The 13,468-nt window shown below is 34.3% G+C and overlaps 1 protein-coding gene across 7 annotated transcripts in view; it reads left to right on the forward strand.

The window, feature by feature from the left end:
• Positions 1-9,842, forward strand: part of chas (chascon) — a 92,514-nt gene extending 82,672 nt beyond the window's left edge. For all 7 annotated transcript variants that reach the window (XM_075298226.1, XM_075298220.1, XM_075298221.1 and 4 more), the window contains 3 exons: positions 5,643-5,927; positions 5,986-6,202; positions 6,268-9,842. In XM_075298226.1, the coding sequence (XP_075154341.1) occupies positions 5,643-5,927; positions 5,986-6,202; positions 6,268-9,077 (3,312 nt within the window). In that variant the 3' untranslated portion in view covers positions 9,078-9,842. The remainder of the gene's footprint in view (positions 1-5,642; positions 5,928-5,985; positions 6,203-6,267) is intronic.
• Positions 9,843-13,468: the final 3,626 nt, after the last annotated feature.

Below are 13,468 nucleotides of genomic sequence, written 5' to 3' on the forward strand. Positions count from 1 at the left end.
GTATTTAAAAACGAAGGTAAGCAGTTCTAATTATGAAGTAAAAATTTTACCACAAATGTGAAAGATTTGTCGAAATGAATGAAAAAATTTCAATAAAATCATTCCATATATGAATTCAAATTAGTTAAATTTTTTCATTCTGTAGTATAGTGGTATATAAATATAGGAAAATGTTAACTAATATATGGAATGCATTATTCCTAATTTCTACGAAAATCACATCGTTCAAACAAATAAAAATGTCTTTGGCGCTATACGACGTTCAACTTTCTTCACAATGAGTTCATTTTAACTTAAAGAAGGGGTCACTTTTTTCTGGGTGTAGAAAAGTAAAAGGGTAAACATGGCCATTTTAACGCGATAATACCAATTTATACCGGCCTTAAGAATTAAATTAAGAACAAAATTATTCGTTAATAAAAATTCATATTTATTTGTATTTCTAAATAATGCTGTTACATGCTAGCAATCAATTGTTCACACCAAAATAAATTTATGTGCTGTTTTAAAATTACTGTTTCGAATTTAAATATAATGTTCTTTTGAATGGTTATCGTTAACCTTAGGATTCGATGGAAAAATATTTATATATACTCGACTTCACGTTCTTCTTTTGTAAGAGTTGAATTTCTTCGAAAATTTTAAACTTGTACACAAAAACCTTTATTTGTTACACAATTTTTATTGTTGCAATAAAAAAATAATATTTGATTTGAACTCAGTCCATTTCGTTTATATCAAGCATTTTTCTTTTCTGACTTTAAGTCTTTTATAAAACACACTTTACAATTTCGTAGTAAAAATTTAATATAATAGTATGTAAAGGCCGGTACTATGTTCATTCTTGCGAAAAATTTTTATGGAAACCATTATTTCGCACATAGAAAGCGGCGTTTTTTTAGGTAGCTTGGAGCGCTATTTTACAGGGAGCGATATTGGATTAAGTTGGTGGTTGTTGCTTGTTTTTACAAAATAACATTTTATTTTTCCTTGGGCAATTGATCTGCTATTCCTTTGATCCTTTGTATAGTTTCGGAACAAAAATATGGTCCGTGTTTGATTTATAAACCCGCACAAATAGTTTTTAATAAATAAATTATTTCTTAATTCACATTGCAAATGGCGCCGTGCTATAAACGTCAGTTTTTCAACACGAAAAAACAAAGTATCACAAATGGAAAAAATTTCGCAAATTTTTCGCATTTTTTGGTCTTGTATGGAGTTTCAACGCGAAAACAGAACAGAGTACCGGCCTTAATGCTGAACACCTTTTCGGGAACTTCCGAACGTATCTGGAATATATGTTAAAAAATATATTAAAAAAAAATGGTGTTGGTCGAAGCAGGGATCGAACCCAGGTCCCTTGTATTACAGAAAAAGTGAGAAAAATGTGAGGGAATATACAATTAGGCAGAAAAAAAATTTGAGCACAATCTTCTTTGGGAGAAAAATCTTCTAAGCATATAATATTTTTGGGTTCAAAATGTTTCCAAACATATTATATGTTCACATTAGAACATATAGTTTGAATTTGGATGGAAAAATACAAAATGTTTGGAACTTAGACTACCCAAACATATTATATTGTTTAGACCAACATGGTTTCAAACATATTATATATTGGAAGAAATCAAACATATAAATATTTGGGCAATATCCAAAAATTTATATGCTTGAAGCAAAATATGTTTGGGAGTATATGTTACAGAAGCGATTTTTTTGAGGGTGGTGGGTATAAAAAATATACCTTACACTAAAAAAAATATTGGGCTGATATGAAAGATTAAGTTACCTACATTTTAGAACTTGTAATTAACACAATATTAAGGGCATTATTTTTAAAACTAAAGGTATTTTTACTAAAAAAAATTCGCAATCTTTGCTTTAAAATTTTGTGTCATTTATATTAAGAAAACGAATCTTTGCAAATTGTCGTTCCTCTATTAAAGCCGCATGTCTTTTAAATATGCCAAGTTTTCCTTAAAGTGAAGTGAAATATTTTTGATTTGAAAGAAATAATTTTTAATTTAATTGAGATAATCTATATTTTTATAGCTTATTTAGATTAAAGCCTCTACTTTAAAAGAACATCGAGAAATAAATCGAAACTAAGTGGGAAAATAGAATGTGGTGTCTTTTTCGAATGTCCTTTTAAGTGGACATCGATAGTGAAAGGTTTAAAGACAATTTCATTAATTTTTAAAGAATTTTTCTGAATTATTAAAGTCAAGTTGACCTTACCCTAAACAATTTTTCTTTCATGTTATGATACCCATTTTTAAGTAAAATCACTTAATTACAAGGACAATACGACTTCATTGAAAATTTTATCGACTTTTGGACAAGGAAAAAAACTTTATATTGGAGAAATGCGTCTTCTATGCTAAGCAAAATGTGCATTCGTATTTTAAGGACATGAAATCTTTGGCCTCACGACAATATTTTTTTCAGTATATAATTGGGAGTTTTTCACTTATAGGATGTTTCTTTAATGTAATAAGCCAACGTGTCACGAAAATTGTGCACTGCCCATATCAGTAATGAAAACTGGCGATATATAGGCCCAAATCCTAAATGAGCTAAATTATAAATTAGCGACTGGGCCCCCAAAATTAAATCCTGTGTCCGTTTCTACTCCAAATGCTCCATTCGCACCCTATCGTAAACCGTGGAGTAAAGAGGAACAAGAAAATACCCTAATGTATGGAAATTCCCCACCAAATCCCCAAAGACTCCAGCTAGAACATTTCGTCGCCATCCACACAAAATATCCCCAGTCTGGGGAAAAATGTTCATAAACTAGCATAACATGTTTGGGACATATATGTTAATATGTTAGAACATATTATGTTTGGGACATAAAATGTTTGTAAATATAATATGCTTGGATGCAAACATATATTAATTTAGAAATACCCTATAAACATATATGTGTTTAGTAGCTTGGAGCGCTATTTAACAGGGAGCGATATTGAAATAAGTTGGTGGTTGTTGCTTGTTATTACAAAATTAACATTTTATTTTTCCTTGGACAATTGATCAGCTAATTCTTTGATCCTTACAAACTGTGTGGTCCGCTGTTCGAATCCCCGTCCGGCAAAAGGTAAAATAAAATAAAAATCATAAAATTGAATAATTTCTTCTACAATGTTTGTATTACAGAAAAAGGTGCTAAGAACTAAAAAATCTCGTGGAAGTGAGAAAGATTTCGGGGAATATACAATTAGACAGAAACAAAATTTTGAGCATTCAGGTCGAAAACCTATGTTGTTAGCACCTATATTACCTGCTTATTTTCATAATTCATTATGATTGTAAATATATAAATAAATAAATAAAATTTTGAGCACAACCCTACGGGAAATGAATCAACCACAGGACCGGTACAGGACTAGTCCCTGGTGTGCATGGACCAGTCCTAGTTCTGGTCAAGACGTATGGAAGGGACCGGTCACTTTAACATGGGTTTGTCATTGACGGGGTAAATTTACACTTTAGGACACGTCTTGGACTCGTTCCTTAGGACACGTCCTGGGACATTTTAGTAGTAGCACTCCATAGACAGGTCCTCATGAACCAGTCTCGGACAACCTCTTAGGAATCTGTTTCAGTTTGGTTATCCGAATCGCACCAGAAATGAAAAACTTTTGAAATATATTGAACAATAGGTTATTCTGGTAATTCTACTTCACTAAATGTGTAGATCCAATAAGCTTTTTATATCAAGCGAGTATGGAAATCATTAAATTATGACTATTTAAAAACTGCAACAAACTGGATCACCGGTACCAGTCCTGTGATAGGTCCGTCAGTGACAATTTGCACCAATTTCCCGTAGGGAATATTGTTTGGGAGAATTTTGTTTAAGCATATAATATTTTTGGGTGCAAAATGCTTCCAAACATATTATATGTTCACATAATAACGTATTGTTTTTTGGAAGACAACATTATTGAATTTGGATGCAAAAATACAAAATGTTTGGAAATTGACTGCCCAAACATATATTGTTTAGACCAATATGCTTTCAAACATATTATATATTGGAAGAGATCAAACATATAAATGTTTGGGCAATAGCCAAAAATAGCCAAAAAAAAAAAAAGCTTTGGTCGAAACAGGGATCGAACCCACGACCCTTGGCATGCAAGTCGGACATATCAACCACTGCTCCACGGTGCCAAACTAAATGTTTGTTTCTGTTAAATAAACTTTGTTTATTCGGTTCGTGGGCGCCGCAAGCTATGCTATATAAATATAACTTATATGGATATTGATCTATTGATGACCATAACAGGTACATAGCTCAGTGGTTAGTGTGTTGGCTTACAAAGTGCATGGTCCGCGGTTCGATTCTCCGTCCAGGCGAAAGGTAAAAAAATTTAAAAAATTTATAAAATCGTATAATTTCTTCTACATTGTTGGTATTACAGGAAAAGGTGTTAAGAACTAAAAAACCTTGTGGATGTGAGAAAGATGTGAGGGAAAATGCAATTATCTAGAAAACAATGTTTTTTTTTTTTTGAGTTTGTCTTTATGAAATTGTTTTTACATCCTGGAAAAGTATAAACGTTTATCACAAAAAGTATATACTTTTCTTCCAAATACGCTTCCTTACAGCGAAAAGCAAATGAGAAACGAATTTTGTTTGTCTAAAATTTCGTTTGGGAGGAAAGAATTATTTTTTTGCGTGTATTAACTTGGAAATAAAAAATCTATTTTTGTAGCTGAAATTAATTTTTTGCCCTACTAATATTTACTAATTTGTTGGACACTTAAGAAAACCCCACCTTCACAATGTAACAAACAATGGAGATGGGAAAAGTAGTGTTCCCAAGACGTAGCCATATAGCTTGCCTAGATATTGAACCTGCATATTTTGTGTTATAACAATAAGCAATGCCCTTGTGCTGTGAATTTATAAAACTTAACTGTCACCTTGTCATAACGGTCAAATGGAATATTTTTAAGTAGATTTTGGAGTACACTTAGCCCATTCAAGATGGAACGTTTGTAGAAGCTCTTCAAATATTCAAATTAAATTTAAAAAAACTGGCAAAAAAACTACATCATACAGCAGTCGTTTATTGTCTTCAAATTACTTGCATTTTACCAAATGCCAAATTGTGATATGTATATGTATGTGAGTGTGTGTGTGTGTATGTAAGAGTATGATGTATGGATGGATTTTCGAATTTTGCAAAAATGTAACGCATTGTGGTTTTTGTTGCTGTGCTCTAGATAACGCCCTTGCTTCCAAAGTGATTGGTTAGTGACGACAACAAAACAGACGTTTGACGGCAGCGACCACATTCGACGACGACGGCGGGTATGTTGACAATGAAGAAGGAGGGAGTACGCCGGGCGTATGAGGTACTAACGGTGGTGAATTGTTCAAATTCAAACTCCAACATTTGTGTTTCACTTTACGTAATGGCAGTACATGCACTTACTTTGCTTTCGGTTTCTGCGAAATCTGCAACACCTTTCAATTGCCTTTAGATTTGAGTTTACAACACAACAACCACCATCAGACACAGTAGAATATGGAACGTCAGGAGTAGGAGGAAGTTGAAGAAGAGGGGGGAGAATTACATACCGTTATAAATTCAAATATTTGATTTTTTTTTTTCATTTTTCAGGCCTTTGTAAAAGCTGTTACCAGTGGTGTGGAGAACGTTGAACAGGCACTTCTCTCGGAAGAATTTCAAAAACAATTGGTACCAACTGGACCTCGTCTAATAGCAGACAAAACGAAATCCTTCAAAACCATAGACTCGGAGGACGTGGTTAAACGATCACTGGCCCAAGAGGATGGCAAGATCATAACGGAACAAAAGAAAATCACAGAGCATGAGATAATTGTAGACGACGAATTGTCCGGCGACGATAAATCACTTGGCAGTCAGGAACGTATAAGGACAGTAGTGAGTATTAACTTAACCACTTAACCATAGAGACCGACTTCTAATGAGTTTTTTGCAGGAAGCCAATCAGAGATTTTTCAAACAACGCGATGAACAACATGTCGATCTGGTCAAAGATGGTAAAGTAGTAGGCACTGAAATGAAATACACCGCCGAAACCATGCAAATGGATAATGATGATATGTTGGAACGTCCTGATGATTGGGATAGTTTATCAGATCGTATACGAAAAATGCGTAAACCCTATAACAAATCCTTAATGCAACACCCCAAAGGTGAGTATGAAACCCCACAAATCCCTCTCCAAATATAAACACCAATCCACTCCACTATATTGCAGCCGGTGGCATATTGATGGATCGCAAAGATGCCCTTACCAAAAGGCCTTTGGATTTTGACCGAGAAGAGGAGACCCGCAAAGGAGAAACTATCAAATGGCTCGAATCACATTTTGGCAGTGAGTCAACGGCCTCTAATGATTCACGGGAAGAAGAGGTGGATGTCATTGAACCCACCAAGAAAACCTATTTCAATGTGACAATTAAGTCAAACCAGAACCAGCAGTCTAGCAGTATTACAAATCCTCCCTACGATACTGCTGCCTCAGATAAAAAGCCCTCCTCTTATGTTGTCAAACGCAGTGTAGATGCAATGAATGGCAATGCTGGTGGCGTAAATGGTGTCACCTCCAATGGCTCCAAATATTATCAGGGTATTTCCAATTGGAATAACCGCAAAGATTCGGCTACAACACCAACTACTCCCGCCAATCATTTTGCCTCAAAGGCATTTCGTGATGATCTCCATGCTTCCATTGAACGCAATCAATTGAGAAAGACCAGTGCTGTCTATACCTCAAAGGATAACTTGAATTCCGATACAAAGCCGCCATATGTGAAATCTAATCCTAGCGATAGTTATGTTAGCCGTGAAGATATCCTACAACAGAAGAGACAAAGTCTGTCATCACAGTTCCTAGCTAGGTCTAGGCAAAACTCTCGAGATCATCTCGACACGGAAGCTGACAAACTTACTGCTCCGACCTACGACGATGATCGTTATATTAGTGGATCCCGCACAGATCTCCACTATGGTTTGAATCTGAAGGACAAAGATAAACGTAGCTACACACGTGCCGAGGTTATGGATGAACCCGATTCTCCTTTGCCTCCTGGAAAAAATTCCTATGTGGAGGAGAGAGCCAAGAGTTATGAACGGACTTTTGTGGAGAATAATCGTTACAATTCTCTGAGATCGGACAAAACTCCACCACAAAGGGAAATGGTGGCAACCCTTGAGAGACCGGCCGTGCCACAGAGGCGACGCAATGGTGAAAAGAAACTGCGCCAAAACGATGTTGGCACATCTGACATTAAAACCACAATGGAGGTATCATTGCCACCACCGGACTACTCCCCACCACCACGTAGTCGATCTTCTTCGCCTCGTGAGGATTACCATAATGTACGTTCAAAATCGTATCCACATCAACTGTATTCTAACTCGAACATGAGTGAGCAGGTGGCATCACGTGAAACTAGCACGTTAATGAGGAAACAAAATCAGAGGACTCGCTTTGCTCGCAACACTCCCTCGCCTCCTCCAACGGCTGTGATTCAGCATCACCCAGCACCGGGTCACCACCACAATCAAACCATGAGACCCAATATGCTAACACAAACTACGCAAACAACACCATCCACGATTTCCACCTCCACCGTAGCCTCACATCGTTCCAGCAAAGTAGGCCAGGTCATCGGAAATTCCTTGCGTAAATTGGTGGGCAAACTGCGTTCGGCTAGTGTGGAGCGCAAAATGCGAATGAAGTCCAAATCAAAGTCCAGGGATCAATCACCTGCTCCACCGGTATCCACAGCCGCCACCAATCAACGAAATCTTGCTACCTACCAGCAATACAATGTAATCGATGGCCATATTGGAGGTAATCACAACACCACAACGTCCCATGATGACTCCGAGGAGGAGTCGCACCATCAACGAATTCAATACCAGGCTAGCAAGACAGGTGATAGTGTTTACAGTAATGCTAGCGTCGATAGGCGAGCTTTGCTTCATGCCACCGCTTCCCATCCGGTGAGTTCGAATAATCGTGATGCGTACAGAGTTATAAGTCCTAAGCAACGATACTACTTGGGAGAAGATCCCTACTCCAGTACCCTATATGGCAAAGAGAATATTCAGGACCCGAACGCGAAAACACAACGCAATGGCATGGTCACAACCACATCATCGCAATACAACAACAGGGAAAACATAACATCGGCTCATACTCTGGGACGCTATCAGAAGGGTAATCATCGTATTAGTGGATCAACGCCAAATTTAAATCAAGGATATCGCAGCACACAGACATTGCCCCGAAAACTCAACGATCAGCCTCCTACAGTACATCAATATGAGACACAGACCATGAACATTAATCGTTCCAATGTTACGGGCAAAGTGCAGAGTAAGGTGCGTCAGCAACAGCAACAATTGGAACAACGGATCGCCTATCAACCCATTACCCAGAATACAGGACCACTGAAACCTGCTCGCACCTATGCTAAATCTCTGAATCGTAGTAAAAGCTTCAGTGTCCATGCCATGAATGGAAGCAATGATCCTAGTCCCATTTACATGGAAAAGCTCAATGGAAATCACTACAACGGTTACAACAACAACAACAGTAGCAATCTTCAGTCTAGCCATGCCTTCAAGTCAAATCCCCATCTCTATTCTAGCTCAAAGGAGAACACTGTGCAACAGACACCCCTGAAAAGTCCATCGATTGTTAATTTGATAAGTCGAAGCCAACGGGATTTAACCAAAATCGGCATGAATGAAGATGAGTCCGATAACTATGGCGAACGCCAAACGGGCTACACAAATAATCGCAAATACTATGAGGAAAGAAAGGCCACACCACCCTATAGGGCTGGATCATACATTGAAGACGACTACAAATATCGGTCACCTGGTCACTATCACCTGCAAGCAAAATCCTCACTAGACTCTCGTGGTGGTTCGGTGGAGATCAACAAGGATACGGCTAGCATTATAAGGCATGAGGAGTACCTGCGAACAAAACGAACACCACCATCCGGTTCGACCATTATCAAAGTACGCAATATGGACTATCGCAAATGATGAAAGGGCCCAGATCAATCTCTCTCCATCCATCCATTCACCATCCAGTCACCAGTCAATCCATTCACTCATCCATCGGCTTTAGTTTCATTTGACATGTTAGCAAATAAAAATCCAAAGCCATATCAATCATCAACATTGGAATCCAGAACTTAACGTTATCTGTAGAATATTTTACATATACGCATGTATGATTACTTACTAATACTTAGTTATTTATATTTTTGCACATCGTACAAACAAACACACACACACCCACACGCAACAGATACATCTTTCATACACTTGCACACTTCCATAATTTTCCGTTAAAAGTAAAATTTGAATATAAAAGTGTACGTAACATTAAATAAGATTTTATGCAATTACATATCATTTAAATGCATCCATTTACACTTAATTAATAATATTGTTTTAGAGTGAATTAAAAAAAAAAAACAGAAATAAAACTTTTAATTATTTTAATATTTTGTGTAGGTAGATTGAAAAAACAAAGAATAATAAATTTTATAATTTTTAATACCTATTAACTACAACAAAAACATAATAATAAATATTATTCGTCTATGTATACTAAAATTCTAGTAGTACACTAAAATTGTAGTTTGGTATATGTGTACTAAACACACACGCAATCTTGTTAATTAACATTAATTTTCTCTTTACATATAAATTAATAACATTACTATCGTTCGTAGTGGTTATCGAATGCAATAAAGTGCCAAAACTTAATAACTGTCAAATAAAAATATTAAAAATGAAGAATTGTGTTTGAACTTGAGATATTCCAATAGATAGGTCTGAGATGGTACACGCTCACAAAAAATCGCTTCTGTAACATATACCTTTTTTTTTTTACCTTTTGCCGGACGGGGATTCGAACAGCGGACCACACAGTTTGTAAGGATCAAAGAAGTAGCTGATCAATTGCCCAAGGAAAAATAAAATGTTAATTTTGTAATAACAAGCAACAACCACCAACTTAATTCAATATCGCTCCCTGTTAAATAGCGCTCCAAGCTACTAAACACATATATGTTTATAGGCTATTTCTAAATTAATATATGTTTGCATCCAAGCATATTATATTTACAAACATTTTATGTCCCAAACATAATATGTTCTAACATATTAACATATATGTCCCAAACATGTTATGCTAGTTTATGAACATTATATGCTTGCACTCAAAAATATTGTGTTTAAAAATTTGTGTTCCAAACATATAATGTTTATAGCCAAACATATGAAAAACAGTCTTTTTCATCCGTGTATAGAGCAGAGCTTCCTAACCACGGATGCCACTTGAATCTAAAATAATCTACCAAAATTTGGAGAAAATTTTACCAAAAAGAAAAATAATCCTATTTTGTCAAAATTTTATTTTTATAGAAAATTTTGTCAAAATTTTAATTTTTTAGAAAATTTTGAAGAAATTTTATTTTTATAGAAAATTTTATCAAAATTTTATTTCTATAGAAATTTTTTCAATATTTTTTCAACATTTTATTTCTGTAGAAAATTTTATCAAATTTTTTGTCAAAATTTTATTTCTATAGATAATTTTGTAAAAATTTTATTTCTATAGAAAATGTTGTCAAAATTTTATTTCTATTTTCATTCGTGTTTTGCTTTTTATTGTTGGTTCACAGAAAAAAAATATCACCAAAATATTTCCAATTAAAAAGTTAATTGAAGTTGAAATTTTGTTCAATTAATAAATTAATTGGTACAATTAACTTTTTAATCAAGATAGAAACATTAAGTTAATTAAGCCAATGATTGAAAATTTTAAAATTTTTAGTCCAAATAAAATTTCTAAGCCAATTCAGAATGTAATTGAAAATAGTTACCTTTTTTAATTACTAAATTAATTGAGTTTGGCAATCAATATCAATTAAATTTTTAATTGAATCAATTAAAAAATTAATTGAAATTTGGTAATGAAATCAATTAATTTTTTAATCAAGAATTTTTTCTATGCCCAATTAAAACTGTGATTGATACTATCATTTTCGTGATTGAAGACATTTCAATTAAAAAATTAATTGGATCAATTAATTTCGTGATTGAATCAGAAAAAAAAATTTTTGTGTGTTTGTACTGTAATCATATTTGTTGTTTTGATCTCAGCTTTAAAACCATTGTGTTGACTAAACTACAATAGTAGCTTAACCAACAGAGGAAAAGAATGTTTGTCAAATTTATTTGGGCAAAGCCCTATAGACTGCAAGATGGTTGGATGGACGCACGTTTCGGAATTACAACATTCATCATCAGCATCCTCTACTTGCAGCAAAACTATCAACATCAGAATAAATACAGGCAGTTCACTAAACCCAAAGTGAACCACACTTGAACCTTCCGAAAAAAGGTTTATGATAGCCGGCTTATGCCGAAATAAATTCATACAAACATCTCTCTTTTCCTTTGCCACCATCAAATCATCGATTTGAAAAGGAAAAGAGAGATGTTTGTATGAATTTATTTCGGCATAAGCCGGCTATCATAAACCTTTTTTCGGAAGGTTCAAGTGTGGTTCACTTTGGGCTTAGCGAACTGCCTGAATTTATTCTGATAATTGGTTGATAGTTTTGTTGCAAGTAGAGGATGCTGATGAGGAATGTGGTAATTCCGAAACGTGCGTCCATCCAATCATCTTGCAGTCTATAGGGCTTTGCCCAAATAAATTTGACAAACATTCTTTTCCTCTGTTGGTTAAGCTACTATTGTAGTTTAGTCAACACAATGGTTTTAAAGCTGAGATCAAAACAACCCAGCAAAAAAAGCGTCGCCAAAAAAGTAATGAAAATGTTCTTTTTGGATCCGGAAGTGGTGCAAAATTGAAGCAGAAGCGATGAATTTAACTTGGGCTTGTCATAGGACGGAAGTCCTCCATTTCAACAGCCGTTGCACTGAATTTGCATCACTTCTTTAGGAGTGATCCGAATTCAATGTTTTGGATGTAAATTAAAAAAATTCTGTAATATTTTGTCAAATAAATCATTTTTATAATTTGTTATAATTTTTAATGGATTCTAACGCTTGTCGGAAGCGTTTGACCTCAAATATTTTCAAAAATTCACAATTTTTTCAGATTGGATTTAGCACTTTTTTTCGACAAAATTTAAATGATTTATACCATTTTTTGAATTCTTAATCTGTTTTTAACCTATTTGAAACAAAAAAGTTAAAATTACCCATTAAAACTATGAAAAAACAAAGTTATAAAAAATTGAATTAAAACAACTTCCTGGGTAGTTAAAATAAAGAACATCATTGGGAGCGCATCTTCTTGAAGTGCTTTTAAAGTTGTGCCTTTGGAAGAACTTCCAAATTTTTTTGCTGGGAACAAATAGAAACTTTTGTCAAAATTTTATTTCTATAGAAAATGTTTTCAAAATTTAATTTCTATAGAAAATTTTGTCAAAATTTTATTTCTATAGAAAATGTTTTCAAAATTTAATTTCTATAGAAATTTTTGTCAAAATTTTATTTCTATAGAAAATGTTTTCAAAATTTAATTTCTATAGAAAATTTTGTCAAAATTTTATTTCTATAGAAAATTTTGTCAAAATTTTATTTCTATAGAAAATTTTGTCAAAATTTTATTTCTATAGAAAATTTTTTCAAACTTTTATTTCTATAGAAAATTTGTGAAGTACCTTTATTTGGTATAGTTAGCAAAATTTACCAAAACATCAAGGATTCTACCAATCTACCAGACAGTAAAAAATCGGCACTTTCTGGTAGAATTCTACTAACTGTGACAACCGTGTTCCTAACCCAATTTGCTAGAGTTTTGAAGATACATGTAAATCTGAGCAATGTTGCCAGTATTGGGGATTTTCCTCCAAATCATGGATATTTGTTCGTGGATGGGGACTAAAATTTTCAGTTTGGGACTTGGGGATTTGCGAGGAATTTCCATACATTTGGGTTTTTTTCGGGAATTTATCTAAATCTGAACGATTTCAACCAAATTTGATAAACTTAACAATATTGTTAATTCGACGTTAAATTCAGGACTTGGAATCGAAAAATCTAGGCGGAAGCTACCGGCAGTATTAAAAAGACTGATGCAGAGAACATAGACCAAGAAATGTATAGACGTCTCAAGTCAATTCACAATGACATTGAGATATTTGCATACTTTTAGGCTGTACCCATATCGGATTAAAAGCACTATGCTGTGAAACTGGAAAAGTACTCCCAAATGTAGCATTATTATAGAAAAAAAGACTGCTAAAATCAGTAGTCGGTGTCTAGTGTTATATTTTTGTACTTTGTTATATTTTGTACTTTTGTACCGGCTAGCGAAAACAATTCGTAAAATGTATAGCATTTAAAATGTTACCAAAAAAGGTGATCAAGACCAAAAAACATTTGTT

This window comes from Haematobia irritans, chromosome 3 (assembly GCF_050003625.1).
Source record: "Haematobia irritans isolate KBUSLIRL chromosome 3, ASM5000362v1, whole genome shotgun sequence".
NCBI classification, from domain to species: Eukaryota; Metazoa; Arthropoda; class Insecta; order Diptera; family Muscidae; genus Haematobia; species Haematobia irritans.